This window comes from Pseudonaja textilis, chromosome 2 (assembly GCF_049901715.1).
Source record: "Pseudonaja textilis isolate UNSWEBS1 chromosome 2, rPseTex1.2, whole genome shotgun sequence".
Classification (NCBI taxonomy): Eukaryota; Metazoa; Chordata; class Lepidosauria; order Squamata; family Elapidae; genus Pseudonaja; species Pseudonaja textilis.
This window is the reverse complement of record NC_141991.1, coordinates 147,869,802-147,888,213: the sequence shown is the minus strand read 5'-3', so window position 1 is coordinate 147,888,213 and position 18,412 is coordinate 147,869,802. Positions and strand designations below refer to the sequence as shown.

Genomic DNA, 18,412 nt, shown 5'->3' with positions numbered 1-18,412 from the left:
CGTTCACCATTGTAAGTTAAGAAATACCACATGCTACACTTGGTATCTAATGACCTAGTGGCTATCTTTATACAGTGTGCTCATTTGGTTAGTTACATGAGAGAGACTGAAAAAGTTGTGAAAACCCAACCCATTTGCCTGCTCCACAATTCAGAATATCATGTGAATGCAGAAAAAGGGTTAATTTGACAAACTATCTGGAGAGCAACAAGGGGAAGGGAACACACTCCGTGCCTTTAATTCTTATTATAAACAGTTCTATGACTGCCTGAAGAGGAAGCTGGAAATCATATCCTGATGGTCTGCAGTGTGCAGCACAAGGAATTTAACACTTTTTCCTGGCACTGGCAGAGCGCATTGATGCGAGAGACAGACGGGGTCTGACGAGGGGTTGAAGTCTGGGATTAGAGGGCTCTATTCCCTGCTTCAGCAAAGGACGTGGGTTCATGCCACGAAACAGCTGCAGGATTATTTTGGACGCGGAGGTGACCAGCACACAGGTAAGAAGTGGGACATTGAATAATAGACTGAGAGGAGAAGTTACACAGAAGTCCTTCTCCAGCAATTTCAAAAAAACTGTCAAGGTAATTAATGTGGGTTATTTTTTATTCCTTTTGCCTTTTGGTTCGGAGAAGCTTTGTGTACAAGGAACAGTCTATGCAGGAAATAATCTATTCCGTTTAAAAACATTGTGTGTGGGCGGGGGAGTGCAAAGCTGTTTAATCTTCACCACCAAATGAAATTGAGTAAGATGAAACTAATTAGTAGGAAATTAGCTTTCCATATCCAAACAATGAGGACGTAGACTCAACTCTTGAAAGTGTCCTTGGCTGCACTTCTTTCCATGCCATTGCTTGTATGGTGTTGTCTCATATGGAGTTGGTGGCAGATTGGTAACAGTGTTGATTGCTTCTCCCCAATCCTACATCCTACAGGCTCAATTCTCTGTTCAGAAGTAGGAATTCAAATGACAGTAAACTATTGAACTGATACCAACATTTGTACCTGAACCAGTCTGCCCATCTGTAACAGGTGGGTTAAGGTATACAGACTGAGAAACCATCTTTCAGGAAAGGTCAAAGGAGAGGGAGCCAGGAATTTGACCTTCTCAATGGGCAGGCCCTTCACTAAGGAATTCTACCTTACCCATCCATCCTAATTGCATATCGATGAAGTTACATTGCTCTTTCTGGAATACCTCAAGTCAAGTCATTTCCTTCAGGGATTCAGGGCTGAAGATGCAGGTTAAATGGATGCAGCCAATTCAAGGAGGACTCATAAAATGTTTAGACTCCAATATAATGGGTTTTATTTTGGTGATTTGAACCTTTGCTTTATGTGGCCTTACATGGTTTTATTTTACCTAGAGGTACCTAGGTGCCTAAAAAGGGGCAGGATATAAGTTATTGCAGGGGTTCTCAACCTGTGGTTTGCAGACCCCTGGGGGTTCCGTGATGTCATCACAGGGGCTCCGCAAAAGCTTGAAGAAATGTTATGATTTAGTATTTTGAGTTAAGTCTTTGGGGTCTGTGACCATGGTCCATGGCCACAAAAAAATATTTAAATGGGGTGCACAGTGAAGAAAAGGTTGAGAACCACCAAGTTATTGGACAGCAAAAAAAAAAAAATATGGGATTGCTAGAGTTGAAAACAACTCACTGGTACAATAATTAAATAAATTTCCCCTGGGTAGCAATTCTAGGTCTGTTTAGAGTTTGGTCAGTTCATTTTATAAATATGTGAAAGAGAATATCTCAGCATGCATAATGGAAGGCAGATATACATAATAAATTATTATTATTATCTGTTCATAACAATGTGAAGTCACAGCTGCCAATTCTTTAGCTAATATTCATCAAATTCTTTCCAAGAACCTAAGATGTTGTAATGCATCAACATAGTATCTTTGCAAAATCTAAGAGTATAATCTTTTACAATTGATAGATGGAAATTTTGTCAATGTGTAGATTCAAGGTAGTCCTCAACTTATGACCACAATTGAGCCCAAAATGTATGTTGCTAAGGGAAAAACTTGTTAAGTGAGTTTTCCCCCCTTTTATGATCTTTCCTGACACATTTGTTAGATGAATCACTGCAGTTGTTAAATTAGTAACACAGTTTGTTAAGTGGATCTGGTTTCCCCATTGACTCTGCTTGTCAGAAAGGGGCAAAAGTTGATCGCTTGATGCCAGGACACTGCAACTGTCATAAATGTGAGTCAGTTTCCAACCATCTGAATTTTGATCATGATTGGGGATGCTGCAATGGTCATAAGTGTGAAAAATGATCATAAGTCACTTTTTCCAATGGCGGTGTAACTTTGAACGGTCACTAAGTGAACAATTGTAAGTAGAGGACTGCCTCTATTATGATTCATCACAGAAATCAGCTAGATATTCAGACTGTATTAGGCATTTTTATCCACATATAGAGTCCTTTCCAATTTCCAAGTCCTTTCCTTTCCAGATATTGTTGCTTGATGGTGTCAAGCGTCTTGTCACAGGATGTAAGCTGTTCCAAGTACCCTCGCTTGAATTGACTGAGGGTGATTTTTGTCAATGTGGATGGTGTTCAAATGGTGCTCCAGTTGTTTTGGAATTGCACTCCAAGCACCTATTACTATTGGTACAATCATTTTATTTTCAGGTCTTTCAATTTTGCCCTTTTTCTTCTTCTTTTTTCCCTTGTACTCTGTACATTATTTATTATTATTTACAAGTACTTCCCTTGTACTTTACTGTGCTCTGACAATAAAGGTAATAATAATTTATATTCTCCAGATGCTATCCACCATACAGACTTCATTGTCATTATTATTATGAATTTTTTTTAAAATTGGACTGAATCTTATTTAAGATAATGTTGAGTCACAACATACTGTAATTTGTTTTCTGTTGCCTTTTTCATTAGGTTGAGAGAAAATGGTTGGCCCAAAAGTCATGTAGCTGGATTCATGCCTAAGGCAGACTAAATCAAAAAGTCTCCCACTGCCTTTCATCATGTTACTAAACTGTCTTTTGTTTAAGAGGTACCTTTACTCTCATGCAGAATCTTGGAAGGAAATATTCAGTTCCAAGACAATGATACTCTGTATGTGCTTTACAGGAATAATGTGATTTTTTTAAAAAAAATGCTTTCTTATTATCAATACACACTGGAGGGGCTCATAAGCACCCTCTTCTGTTTTTTGACAAGCAAAATTGGATTATTTTAATACAATTTGAATTCATTTCAAATTTATGGAGTCCTTGGTGCTCTCTGAGCTTGGTTGTTTTCTTGCAGATGTTTCATTAACAAACTAGGTAACATCATGAGTTCTATTAGGGAGTGGAGTTTGCTGTCATTTTACATATATACATACATAGAGTGCAAAGTTCAACCCAACAAATATTCTCTTCTATCAATTCAAATTTATTATAGCCCTAAAGCCAGATTAATGCAATTTTATTTACATTTCTCAAAATAAATACAACTGTACTTAATAATGATTTCTCTCGAATAAGTATGTTTAGGACTGCAACCTTTGTTGATCTATGGGTGAAACAAAGTGAGACTTGACACTATAATGTTTTGATTTCCAGCCTTGCTATGCTTTACTTTAAGTTTCATGTTAAAGCTGCCTTTAATACATTACTTAGTACATACTTAATGCTGTGCTTTTCCCCTCTGGATTTTGTTAAAACCATAGATGTACCATACGGTGTATTGAAACAAATATCTATTACATTTCGATTCACAGATTTTATGTGATTCATTGAAATTGAGGTTAGGAATTTGGAAACATGGAGGCAGCTGGTTCGGAAGCTCATGCCAAAGGCAGAAGAAAAGATTGTCTTAGAGCAGCATTTCTTAAACTCTCAGGACTCCTTCCCACTTTTAAAAATGATGGAAGACCCCAAAAGAACTTTTGATTGTATGGCTTACATTTATTGATAATTATCATATTAAAACTTAAAATTCACATGTCCACACTACCACTAGTGCTTCTCACATTTGCATGATGGGATTTTAGTGTTTATTATTTTTCAATATAGATTGGCAAATAATTTTGATTTCTCAGACCTCTGAGAGGTTTTGAGGACCCCTCCAAGAGATCCTATGACCACATTTCAAGAAAAGCTGCTAAATGGTGCAATATTAAATGCATCTTCCCCTTTAATGTATACATGATCTAATGTATAAGATAATGTTTCCATGAAAATACTATCAAATTAATGACAACTGATGACTGGAATTAGAGACAAGAAGTATATTAGGGGAAGGGCTGGAATTCAGTGCTTTTGCTCCTGTGCTGCAGTTTTTGAAAGAGGAGAAAAAAAAATCCTTTGATATTTGAGAGAAGTATATTGGCCAATGGCACCAATAGAGCAATTTTCTTCTAAGCAAATACAGGAAGTCCTTGACTTGCGACCAAATTGAACCCAAGATTTCAGCTGCTAAACAAGACAAAGGATTGTTAATGGAGTTTTGCCCCATTTTTTTGGCCACAGTTGTTAAGTGAATCATGCAGTTGTTAAATGAGTCTGGCTTCCTCCATTACTTTGCTTGCTGGGAACCAGCTAGAAAGGTTACAAATGGTGATCATATGACCTCAGGACAATGTAGCTGTCATACAAACATGTTAGTTGCCAAATAGCTGAATTTAGATCATGTGACCAAGGGAAGGCTGCAAAGGTGGTAAGAATGAAAAACATCATAAATCACTTATTTCAATGCTGTTGTAACAAACAGTCACTAAATGGATGATTGTAAATCAAGGACTACCTGTATGGGTTTCAGAGTATTTTCCTCAAGGCCACTTGAGAAAGGTGTGTTAAAATTCTGTTTCAGATATAAACTAAATAGTGATCAGTCCCTTCTCAGCGGATGCTTAAAAAACCTGAAGGTAAAATACATTAAATGCAAATTTTTGACTTTTATTGTGCAGTGTGTGGCTAATTAAATGTGGCTTAGAAAGCAAGTGCATGGGATTACAGCTGTAACTGGCTTGTATCTGATCTTTTGCAAGATATATCTTGGGGAAAAAATTGGACTGAACTGCTTGAAATTATTTTGGCGAATGGGAGATTCCCACTGGTGTTAATAACTACTAGCTCTCATAGCTAAGACCTTATGTTCATTTAGTCTTCTATGTTCAAACTAAAAATTTAATGCCTACAAGGACTTCCTGAGTTTTGCAAGAATCTCGTGTCTTTTTGCATTCATTCAGACTTACTCTGAGTAACTTTATGCAATAGCTGGCTGACAGAGAGTGGAAGACAGTGTAATGATTTTCTGTCCTTTTCTTAACCGACTTGTCTGAAAGTACTCATGTTGGCTGGTTCCAATTCTCCCACTTCTAACAATAAATACCCGCAGCTATTTTAATCCCTTCTGTTCTTGAAAGCCAGCATGAGAAGGGGTGGGGGTTAAAGAAGCTGTGATAAAATCCAGATGGAACTGCCCAAGAGTCCTGGGAGTGGATACTCTGTTTACACAGGAACTAGAAGCCCCATCTGTCCAGGGTTTATCTCTTGCTCTCCTTCCCTCTCAAACCCCATTGCAATGTTGATCCAAATCTAAGCTGGCTATTTGCCAATCGTGAAGTTTGTAAGATGGAAACACCCTTCAGAGTTTCTCTCTTGGTTGTTTCTCACTTACCGAAGAGAGATGTCCAAGAAATTGAGCCATCTCACATGTCAGACTTGCATCAGTTTTGTTTTTAGTTGGCTCCAAATGCTGACATGTAAGTAGGTGGAGTTTTCTCCTCTCATGAGTTATGATAATGAAAAAGCCCAAGGGAAAGCCCAATGCAAGTTTTGTATTATTTATGTAAGCAGGTGGTTTTATTGTGCATTCTTTGCTGCTAAGGCTTTACTAGGTTTGAAGTTGTCATCCTCTGCTTTGTAGGTCTTCTGAGAGGAGGACTTGTTTCCTATCCACCCTTCTGGCGGCTTTTGCCTTTCCCCCCACAAGTATGGAGACTTGGTCCTCAGTGTTGGTGCTGCTGTTACTGAGCCTAGCCAGGCCAATTCTCTCAGGTCCTGAACCAATCACTGGACCAAGATGTACCTACACCTTCATCTTGCCCCAGCAGAAGTTCACGGGAGCAGTGTGCTGGAGCAGTGTACGTCCTCCCCCTGAACCTCCAGGTCTCAACCGTAGTGAGGTGGAAGAGCTCCATGTCCAGATGAGCCGACAGCAGGCCCAAATGGATGAACTACGGCGACTGGTAGAGGTAGATGGAGCCATGGTGAGCGAGGTTAAGGCATTACGCAAGGAAAGCCGCAATGTCAATGCCCGGGTGACCCAGCTCTACACTCAGCTGCTTCATGAGATCCTTCAACGACGAGAACGGCCAGTGCAGACCTCTCTGCTGGAATGGCGTGTAGCCAATGCTTCTGCTGAAGCCGCACGGGTGGCCGCCAGTTATCGTCAACTGGAGGGGAAGTACAATGCTTTGGCTGCTCTTGTCAACAATCAGAGTGCCCTCATCAGCCACCTAGAGAGGGAGTGCCAGCAAGCAAGGACGGGCAGGGAAGTGCCCCCACAGGTACTGGCCAGAGGGAATTGGGACTCAGGAACCAGAGAGAGGACAAGAGGGAAGGAAGGGTAGAAAGAAGCACGGTTTTGGGATTATGAGGATAATGGTAGCTGATTTTTTAATTTGAAACTGGAATTTTGTAAAATCATATTTTCTCCTTGGAAAATAAGCAAACCCATACAATTGCCTCGTTTCAGTCCTGATGTCAGCAAAACCCATTAGGGATTAACAATGTATCTATTTTAACCTTGATCAAAAAAATCAACTTTATATTCCTGCATTTTACTTTTTACAGTCTTGAACTTTAGTCAATATTTGTTTGTTTATGTTGGATACATAATGTCCTAAGACTTGAATCTTATTTATTTATTTACTTATTTGTCTCTTGTCAGAAAACTTCTTCATACGTTTAATAAGGCTCTTTTGTAAACCCAATATAGGGAAATTATCTAGGTCACTCTCTTGGTTTATTATTTGTTTATCCCTTTTAATTATTATGACATTAGCTGGTTTCTTGTGTATGTCCGGTATAACATCTCTTTCCATGTCATTAATGTAACAAGTTATTTTAAAACGCATTTTCAGATCAGCCTCAATCAAGTCAGATAATTTCTATAGCACTTTTTAAATACAGTCTATATACAGAGGCAAACACTCTTAAAATTAACTCTTTGTGATATTTAGTTCTTTCTGGCTCCCTCTAGTATACCATTTTTAAAGTCTTATTGTTGTTTTTTTAAAAAAATCAAACAAAAAGTATTTTCCTAGGAGAAGGATTTTTATAATTTCAAAACCCTATTTCAAATCCATCTGGATCATTAGCCTGTTTGTAACTTTCCAGAATCAAAGTTTTAATTAGCCTTTTGCTGCTTTTGGGGGCAGAAAACTCAACAGTTTAAGTCCTTAAATTTGTATTTAAATTTATTTTGCTAAGGATTGAAGGAAACTTGCCTGGTGTTTTCAGGCTTGACTATCCAAAGATTTCTAATAGTCAAAAACTAATTAACAAGCAATTTCCAAAAGTGTGATTAGAAAAGGAAATACTGTACGTAAAACCACTGTCCTTTTAAAGACACCAAGCTGCTTTGGACAAAGATGCCATTCCCTTGTCTCTCAGAACTCTAAACCTGCCAAAGACCCCTGTCTTGCAACCTCCTTATATGAAAAGCAATTGTCTGGGGTACTTGTGGGTGATCTCAAGTCCTCTCCTTGTTTCTAGAGAAATTGTCAAAGAGCCAATCTACCGGTGAAACTCAAAAAATTAGAATATTGTGCAAAAGTTCATTTATTTCAGTAATGCAACTTAAAAGGTGAAACTAATATATGAGATACTCATTACATGCAAAGCAAGATAGGTCAAGCCGTGATGTGTCATAATTGAGATGATTATGGCTTACAGTTCTTGAAAACCCCAAATCCACAATCTCAGAAAATTAAAATATTGTGAAAAGGTTCAATATTCTAGGCTCAAAGTGTCCCACTCTAATCAGCTAATTAAGCCATAACACCTGCAAAGGGTTTCTGAGCCTTTAAATGGTCTCTCAGTCTGGTTCATTAGGAATCACAATCATGGGAAAGACTGCTCACCTGACAGTTGTGCAGAAAACCATCACTGACATTCTCCATAAGGAGGGAAAGACTCAAAAGGTAATTGCAAATGAAGTTGGATGTTCCCAAAGTGCTGTAATCAAAACACATTAATAGAAAGTTATGTGGAAGGGAAAAGTGTGGAAGAAAAAGGTGCACAAGCAGCAGGGATGACCGCAGCCTGGAGAGGATTGTCAGGAAAAGGCCACTCAAAAGTGTTGGGGACTTTCCCAAGGAGTGAACTGAGGCTGGAGTCAGTGCTATTGAGGTAATTCCCCATTAGGAGAATGAGTGCACACAGGGAGACGTATAGAGAGTAGTATTTGAATAATGCACACACAGCACACAGATACACTGTACTGTAAATGTAGGGTTTTACTTTCAATAAAGATTTAAGAAAAGTTCAAAATAAGCAGTCCAAAATCATTCACAGGTAAGTTCAGTCAGTTTTCAATCCAGGGATAATCCAGTAACAAAGTCCAGTGTCAAAAACAGTTCAGTATCAGACTTACATCAAATCCAGAAATAGCAGTCAATTAGGAAAAATGGAGGAACGGCAATACTCTCCAACAGAAGGAAACAGAGACTGAGACACACTCTCTTCTGAGATTAAGACTACCTACGTTTCTGGCTCCATTTTATGGACGTTTGAGAAACCACACCCAATTACAGTTTTGCATTTTCTTTAAGATACAGTTTTAATATGTTTATCCTGGTTTATATATTTCTAACCCAAATACCTGTTAGGTGACTTATATTCATAACAAGTGCATCAAGAGCCACCACACACAGATGGATCCTGGACATGGGCTTCAAATGTCATATTCCTCTTGTCAAGCCACTCCTGAACAATAAACAACATCAGAAGCATCTTACCTAGGCTAAAGAAAAAAAAGAACTGGTCTGTTGCTCAGTGCTCCAAAGTCCACTTTTCTGATGAGAGCAACTTTTGCAACTCATTTGGAAACCGAGGACCCAGAATCTGGAGGAAGAATGGAGAGGCACACACTGCAAGATGCGTGAAGTCCAGTGTGAAGTTTTTACAATCTGTGTTGATTTGGGGAGCCATGTCATCTGCTGCTGTTGGTCCACTATGCTTCATTAAGTCCAGGGTCCACGCAGCCAAGAGATTTTGGAGCACTTCATGCTTCCTTCTGCAGACGAGCTTTATGGGGATGCTGACTTCATTTTCCAGCAGGACTTGGTACCTGCCCACACTGCCCAAAGCACCAAAACCTGGTTCAATGACCGTGGGATTACTGTGCTTGATTGGCCAGCAAATTCACCTGACCTGAATCCCATAGAGAATCTATGGCGCATTGCCAAGAGAAAGATGAGAGACATGAGACTGAACAATGCAGAAGAGCTGAAGGCCGCTATTTTTTTTAAACAAGTTTTATTGATTTTACAAACAAACAAACAAAACAAAACATCATTAAACATTAAAAACATAAAACCTCTTTCCATTGTAGATCTTTACAAGGCAGGTAACATATTGCTTTATATCACGTACTTATAATTTATCCCATTTCCATATAAACACGTAAATTCCCTTTACCAAATTCCACATTGTTTCTCTTTAATCATTATTCAATCATATTTCCTTTCTAATTTATCTGCTATTCAGTCATCACATTTATATTTTCCTCTGGCTTGTTTATAATTATTCTCATCTAGTCTCCCTCCGAGATTTTATTATTTAATTCTTAATTAAACACACACACATAAGACATAAACATAAAAACATAAAACTTTCTTCTAGAAAGTAACTTGGCCCCAGATTACCTCTTTTGTATGGACTTCAATTGAATTCATGCTCTTCTTATATACCATTACCCATCTTATTTACCATTCTATATCTATTATATAACTCCTCTCCACTTTTGCCTCATCTTAATTCTGTTTTATATATTTAATCTTGCTTTAAAGAAAAATATTTTTATATCTTTTGTCCATTTCTCCATTTACATCTGTCTCATTTCCAATTTAAAAAAGAATAGCTTCCCCTGGAATCACTAATCTGAGTATGATGCCTTTCTATCATTCCCCTAAATTAAAATTTAAAATAACACCTAAATCCCAATCAGATTCTGCTTAGTACATTCTACTATTTCAGAAACCAATACTACAATAATAAATCCATAACAGTCGCATTAATCCATTAAACTCTATATTTAAACTAATATTTTAAACATTCCCTTTAGTATTTTATTAAAACTTATTATCATTCATTATTAAACCTTTTAAAGTTATACCTTGATATTTTAGTCTTTTATTAGATCTTAAAAAGTTCTGATTATCTACTTATAATACAAATACCACTATTACAATACTCATGTGTACTTTGCAGAATCCCCCTTTTTTTTTAAAAAAAATCCCATATATTACCCATTATCCCTAAAATTTTTTTTCCTTTTCTCCATCTTGTTTTATACCTTTGTAACTTTTTTCCCCCTTTTCCCTTTCCTTCTTAGCCCGCCTAAACTTTTTACCCCCTCCTCTCCAAACCTCTGCCTTCTTGATTTCCCCTTTCTTTTGCATTCCTCTTTCCTTTTGCTTTCTAGCATTCTGTTGTTTTTGCATCTTCTTTTTCTCTTTCATAAACATTTTTTTATTTCTTAAGTCCTTCCTTTTCGCTCCTCTCTTTCTCCTTTCTTTCTTAGTCACACCGTTTAGTTCATTAAAAATGGCTTCTTCTTCCTCGGCTTCTTCCAGCTGTTGTTTAATTTGCTGACACATGACAAGCGCCATATCTAGAAAACAAAGGGCTTCTCCCATAACATCTTTGCCTTCTTTCTTTATTTTTAAATATTGTTTTTTTAGTTCATCAAGAGATAGAGCCATTTTGAACTGTTTCTTCTTCTCTTTCTGTATCCTCTTCTTATTATTAAGCCAATCAGTTATTTCCAAATTTAAAACAGTTCCCAAAAGTCCCAAAATCCCACAGTCATCAAACAGTCCAGGCAGAGTACAAGCTTCTTTTTACAGTTTCTCTTCTAGGGGTGAAGTCAAATTAGGGAAAGAAGAAACGTCCAATCTGTGCTTTAAATCTTTCTTAGAATTAATTTCTATTCTCTTTATCTTCAAGGCATCTCCTCCAGCAAAGTCTTAGAGTAAAAATTTGTTTTCCCAAGCCTCTCCCTTCCCACTTATAACAAAGGAGTTTAGGTTTTACCTTCTATCAAAAGGCTGGTTTCCCTTGTCCATTTGTTAATTCCATACGGGAGGGAGAGTAACTTCCCCTTTTCGTCACTTTTCTTCGCAGCTGAAAACATCAATCGGGAACATTATAGCTTCCAAGCCAATACTTTCCCAGGTGTTAAATATGTCCTTAAGGTCCCAGTTCGACCAAGAAAAAACTTTCGTTTTAAAACTCCTTCTTCCTCCTGCGCATTCTTTATCCAGTTGCCGGCTTCTTTATGGCGGCCATAAAGACCGCCGCTCCACCGTCTTGAGAGAAGGGGGTTATTGCCAGCTGGCGGGGGGGTTGCGATGCTCCTCACCCCCGTCCAGATCCCCCCTTTCTTCAGCTGCCCCAACAGGGCAGCCTTAGCCTCCAAATTCGTCAGGATCGGAGGCACCAAGGCAGCTAGCACAGCAGGGATCGCAGAGAAGGCGAATCCCTGCTGTCACCGAAGCCGACAAACCGGAAGTGTCCTGAAGGCCGCTATTGAAGCATCCTGGTCTTCCATAACACCTCAGCAGTGCCACAGGCTGATAGCTTCCATGCCACACCACACTGAGGCAGTAATTGCTGCAAAAGGGGCCCAGACCAAGTACTGAGTCCATATGCATGCTTATACTTTTCAGAGGTCCAACATTGTTCTATGTACAATCCTTGTTTTATTGATTGCATGTAATATTCTAATTTTCTGAGATTGTGGATTTGGGGTTTTCATGAGCTGTAAGCCATCATCATCACAATTATGACAAATCACGGCTTGAACTATCTTACTTTGCATGCAATGAGTCTATCTCATATATTAGTTTCACCTTTTAAGCTGCATTACTGAAATAAATGAACTTTTGCACGATATTCTAATTTTTCGAGTTTCACCTGTACTTGTCAACTCTTCATTCTGCAGCAGTTGCCACTCTGCTTTTCACAGAACCATCTTCAGTTTTCCATTTCTTTTCTGAATCCCATTTTTCTCATGGAATGAGAAATATATTCAAGCCAGGCCTGATCGTGGAGTCTCCTGGGTATTTAAAACAAAATCCTGCAGAGGAATATTTTGGTTATCTTTAGGTGTGCAAATGCATGAGTGTGTTTCCCTGCCTTAACAGCAACCTTGGAATGATAAAGTTTTTTGTACCCCTTTATCTCATGTCTTCAAAAGCTACACATTTGTACCAGTGATGGGATTCAATTTTTTTTACTACCAGTTCTGTGGGCGTGGCTTGGTGGGCGTAGCAGGGGAAGGATACTGTAAAATTTCCAGTCAGAGGTGGGATTTGCCAGTTCTCCGAACAACTCAAAATTTCTGCTACCGGTTCTCCAGAATTGGTCAGAACCTGCTGAATACCACCTCTGATTTGTACATCAGGAAGCCAGAAATTCAAATAACAGGAAAACCTAACCTAACTTAATCTAACCTAAACTCTGTCTTATTTTCAGCTCTTAAGACAACTTTATTCCAGCTTCAACTGCAAACCTTGCTTTGTGCAACAACCACCCTCTCTTTATCAAACCTAGGAACTCAATGAGGTTGGAGCAAAATTCAAACCTGTGTTGAGGTGACTCCAGGATTTTCTAGGGCCATATTTATAACGGTTTGAATTAAAATATTTTTCTGGCTAGACAGCATAAGAGCAAGGGTGCAGAAAGATTTTCTCACAGCTAATTGTATCTCCATTGGCAAGAAAAAAGTTTTACCTGCTGAAATTTTGGGTGGGCTGCATTGCTGCATAAGTCCAGGTTCAGAGAAAATAAAATGGTAATTGTGACAGCCTGCATTCAATCACAGCAGCCTGCTGGCTGTTTACATAGTAGTGAATGGATAATTTAGTTTCCCACTTTCTCACAGGAGAAGAAAGGGCAGTTGAGCGGCCTTTACAGAGTTTTTAGAACACCAGAAAGAAATTTGGAAAGAATTAGAAGGAGAATTTTGATAGAAGAAGTGTAATGTCTGGAAGAATCTAAAATAAGATGCATTTAGATCAGAATTTCTTAATCTTGGCAACTTTAAGATTTGTGGAGTTCAACTTCCAACATTGTTGGGGAATTCTGGGAACTGAAGTCCACACATCTTAAAAGCTGAGAAAGCTTTCCCAAGATTGGGAAACACTGGATTTGTTGTTTTCATGAAGAGTAATCAAGGCTAATCAACTTAAATTGGACCGGGCAGTGTTATATTACTGAAGACTTGTGTGTATGATAACAATTCCAAAGAAGATTGATAAAGAGAACTGTTAGATGACATTGGAAGTTTTTACTTGGCAATTTTACTAGTGTCAAATCAATAAGGTAGCAGATGAAGCATCATAGTTAAAACTGCTACCTTTTGCAAATGTGTCATGTATAGATTTAGAAGGGACAGGGTTTGCAGTACAATGCACCAGCCACCATTCTTGTTGATTGGTCCCCAGCCACCCATTGGATATCATTGAACTCAATGAAGATCCAAAAAGAAGGATGCTCAGAGGAGTTTTTTCTACTCAACTGATTTGAGGGATTGAAGAAGATAAAAGGAAAGACATATCACAGCCAAGGCAGAAATCTTTTCCTGGGTTGACAGAAAATAGACACTGGCCAGCATATACTTTTCCCTTTCCTGAGCAATTCAAAATAACTGTTTGGAGATTTCTGTTAAAATAACATTATAGCTGCAAGCATACATGCAGTGAGAGAAAACTTAAGATTATGACACTCAGTTTGCTCTGCGATTTAAAAACCATGTGGAAGCATTACTGGAAGCAAACACTGAAACACAGATAGCTAAATGTAAGTTCTGCTTCCAGAGCTAGACTGGGGAAGACTAATTGGTGCCATTAGCCTTCATATGTTTTCTTAATAAATTGCCCCCATCCAAAAGAAGTTGTTGCACTGTGTTATCCATCAACTCCTATGAACCCACAGGAAGCCTGTGTGACAGTAATCAGAGGGTGAAAGCCGATGTGATTTGTACCACCCACATTTGTGGCATTCCAAGTTAATCTGTTTACAGACCACCAGGGTGGGATGAGCAAAAGTCTTCCCCCTCCACATTTCAGATTTTGCTTTCATTTGAATCATCTACTTCCTTAAATATTGTTTAGAAACAAACATACACAACTATTCTATGGGGCATAATGCTCTTCAAATGCACTGCTGCTGTATGGTTGGGACCTTTTGGTTTCTTCACAAACTAGCCTTCACCAATTTCATGCTTTCCAGATGTATTGTGGAGAGCACCAGGCAAAGGAAGGATGGACTTTTACAGATGTAGCTCCATCTTCCCCCACAAATAAAAAATTTTTTGGGTTACTCTCTGTAACTGGTTGTATCATAGCAGACAATAGCAAGTCTGCCTTATCCATGACTCATCCATTTTCTGGGGAAACATTTTCCTCCCAAAACCAGCGTAGTAAGAGTTGTAGAGTTCAGATGAGATGGTCTAAATTGGATGTTGCTCCCTGAGGATATGATTGTTGGATGAGATTGCTCCTCCTCTTCACACAGCCACCTTTGGTACCAGTGGTATCTCACAACCCTGCAAGCACCTCCAATGAAAGCAGAGGCCACTTTGACACCATCAATGACATCCAGCGAGACCAGACAGCATCTGCCCAGCACCGGTCTGACAAGGCTCCCTCTCCACTGGATGACACTCCCCTGCTCCCTGCTGTTGGGCCCACCAAATCTACAGGTGAGGGAGTACACAACTGCCAAGAAACACAGCTAAAGTTGTGCTTAGCAGTCTATTGCCATGATGGGAAGCAATCAGGTCCTAGGTCACCCAAACGGGGAGGTTAAATTATTCCTAAAGAGGAGGGTGCAGTGTTTCTTTATTTCCTCTCCACTCACCAGTGAGACAAACCTGAGTTACATTTCTATATGATATTTGTATGATGATTTATATTTCATTTTCTGTAGGGTTCGCCCATAATTTGAAGTAAATTAGTCCAGGAACAGTTTAATACTCTTTATCTGTGTGAAATACAGATTAATATGTAACATGTAGAAATCTTGGGATGTTCATGCAGACAAAATATTGACATCCCAAGTATTCTTTATCTTGTAAAACAATTCATGACTTTTTTCTTCATTCCTTATCCCCTGGCCCAAAATATAAACTGCTAGTGCTTCATGTTATTCCTCATATACTTTTAGACTGCCAAGTAAGGATCTTCCATTCCTCAGATTTATTAGTTTGGCTTTGAAAGTTGAAGTATAATTATAAACCACTATGAATAGCTTATTATAGTTTAGAAGAAGTACTCATACTCTTAATGCAGAGTGTTGGCTTTATAGCCTCTCCCCACCCAATACTGTTCACCCTTACTTGTTCATGGGGCCTCCTGCTCCTTCCACAAAGCATCTGTTGACCAGAACCCAATAAAAATAAAAAAGATTGCAGTCTACACTGAAACTACGTCCCATCCTTTTCATCTTGGAGATCCAAGCCCTTGATCAGATGGTCTAGCTTGGCTGAGCATCAAACAATATTTGCTAAGAGAAACCAGTGATTTGTTGGTAGGCTTTCAAAGCTGACGAGGACCTAAATGCCAGAGCATGGCTTCCTAGTATATAGGAGGACCTTGGTGCAGAGGAGACATCCCCTCCATCTGAATCTTTCTGTGGAAAATGTGGTTTATGGTTAAAGGCATGCCTGCCACAAGGCAAAGTATGTGGTGTTTTTCTAGAAGTCAAAACAGCATCAGTCATTTTGGAATAAGCTTTATTTTGTTTCCTGTGCAGGGCCTTGGTCTGACTGCCAAGCAGCTCAACAAGATGGCCAACCCAGTGGCATCATCATGCTACAACCAGCTCATGCCCAGGGTATCATCCAGGTCTGGTGTGACCAGGAATACGATGGAGGTGGTTGGACGGTCATCCAGCGACGGCAGGATGGATCAGTCAATTTCTTTACCACCTGGCAGCATTACAAGGTTGGAGGATGTGGCTCCTTGTGCCCCCACAAAGAGAGAAGCTGTGAGGTGGAAGAATACCCAAATTGTGGGTACAGTTAGGTGGAGGGAATTGCAGGATGCACGCTTACTTGAAGTTAGCATTAGAGAGCTGAAGTCACACAGCAAGGCTGAGATGAAGAGCCATACATGATGAAGCTAGGAGCCAGGTTCATAAACTGAACTTCAGTGGAAGGTTATAAGTAGCATGCACAAACCTCAAAGCAAAAGACTCAGGCGTATGTACTTTGGGACCTGGTTATCATTATAGAAAAATGAATATAAATTTATATTTATCTTCAATGAGAAGGAATTGGGTTATCCAGACTAAGATTGTTTGTACTTTAGTTCTTGAGAAAGCCAAAATGGATGGCTTCTTCCAAAATGTTAAGCTATAAACCATGGTAGACAAAACACATTAAGCCAAAAATACACATTTTGCCTTACTAGCATACCAGGGATATAGGGATGTTCTCTTAAGCATCCTGATGGCTCCAGAGATTCCAGATGATATCTTTGCAAAGGAAGGAGATGGGGTTGAACCCAGATGGCAGATTATTTTGGATATTGACCAGGCATTGTATGAGTGCATGTTCTGTGAATGAAATCCCTAATTTCCCACTACAGAAGTATTCCAGAGAGAGTTATCTGCCTTAAGGGCACTTTACTAATCATTTTCTTGCTGTGTTTTTCTTAGAATGGTTTTGGAAACCTGGAAGGGGAGCATTGGCTGGGCCTGGAATCCATTCACTTGCTGACCCACCAGGGTTCATATATGTTGCGTGTATTAATGGAAGACTGGAGTGGGCGACAGGCTCAGGCTGAATACAATACCTTTGCTCTGGAGCCCGAGAGTGACTTCTATCGGCTCCAGCTGGGAAAATATCAAGGCAGTGCTGGAGACTCTCTCTCCTGGCACAATGGCCGACAGTTTACTACTCTTGATCATGACCATGATGCTTACTCAGGTAAGAAGGCATTACTGTTGGCAGAAACTGCTGGAAGGACACATCAAAAACTGAGCAGGAAAGACTATTGATAAAAAATAGTTTGGTGTAATCATGTTTAAGGAGATGGATTAGAAGCCAGATGGTTGTAAATTACAATCTTCCATTAGCCATGAAATCTGGCTTGGTGACTTAGGCCAGTTATTCTCTCTCAGTCCAACTCACCTCACAGGGTTATTGTTGTGGGGAAAATAGGAGGAAGGGGCCCTTATGGATGTCACTATGAATTGTATAGAGAAGGCTTTATACTCATTGTATTCTAATCCCTTTCTTTTTCCTTGGAGCTCAGATTGATGGGTGGGAGCCTTCTATTTGTTTCCTCATGAAAGCAGTGAGGAAGGCTTCAGTTCAACATCAGCCAGCTGGGCTAAGGCAGATATCAGAACCTTCTGGCCTATGAGGCATGTCACTGGTTGCTTCCACATGACGGTAAAGCAGGAGAAAGCTGTTGTGATGGGACTCAGAGGCAAAACTATACCATCTAGAATCATTAATATAAATTTGTGGCCAAAATATGGAACTCACTTCACATTGATCCCTAAACTAAATCAACATGCAGACCATAAGGATAGAATATTGTGAAAGGTAATTGTTCTGTCTCTGAAGAGAATGGTCAAAGAGTTAGCTTGATTTTTTTTTTCAAAATGACACATTATGTATATGTGCATGTGTTTTCCATATCTTTAATTCAAAAAAGCCCAGATTGTTAAACGTACAAAGAGATGAAACTGCTCCCAAGACCATGATTACATTTATAGTCCAATTTCAGCCAGTTTAAAAGATTTTGACCTATAAAAGTTGTATGTTGTCCTATGGAAATCAAGGAGAGCTGGAGGTTTCTATTCTCCTGCAAAATGCATTATCTAGTTCAGGGGTGTCCAATCTTGGCAACTTTAAGACTTGTGGACTTCAACTCCCAGAATTCCTCAGCCAGCTTTGCTGGCTGAGGAATTCTGGGAGTTGAAGTCCACAAGTCTTAAAGTTGCCAAGGTTGGACACCCCTGATCTAGTTAGATATGCCGCCTCAGCAGAAACTTTCATTTTTAGGAGACAAAACTGTTTTTTTTTTATTTCTGGAAAATTGAAGATTTCCAGGTAGAAGACTCAAAAGGCCCTGTGCAGTTAATCTGTCTTTTCCTCTTGAAGACTTTTTGTTGTAATTTATCTCAGAAATGAAGGGCGGGGG

The 18,412-nt window shown here is 39.2% G+C and overlaps 1 protein-coding gene across 2 annotated transcripts in view; it reads left to right on the top strand.

Moving 5' to 3' along the window:
* The first annotated feature begins 86 nt into the window (after nt 1-86).
* The window catches only part of ANGPTL6 (angiopoietin like 6), a 22,633-nt gene continuing 4,307 nt past the window's right edge, over nt 87-18,412 (top strand). The window contains exons 1-5 of one of the 2 annotated variants that reach the window (XM_026711596.2): nt 87-500; nt 5,890-6,532; nt 14,772-14,958; nt 16,011-16,201; nt 16,917-17,187. In XM_026711596.2, coding sequence (XP_026567381.1) covers nt 5,957-6,532; nt 14,772-14,958; nt 16,011-16,201; nt 16,917-17,187 — 1,225 coding nt within the window. In that variant the 5' untranslated portion in view covers nt 87-500; nt 5,890-5,956. The remainder of the gene's footprint in view (nt 501-5,889; nt 6,533-14,771; nt 14,959-16,010; nt 16,202-16,916; nt 17,188-18,412) is intronic. The other variant, XM_087925828.1, reaches the window with a different exon arrangement.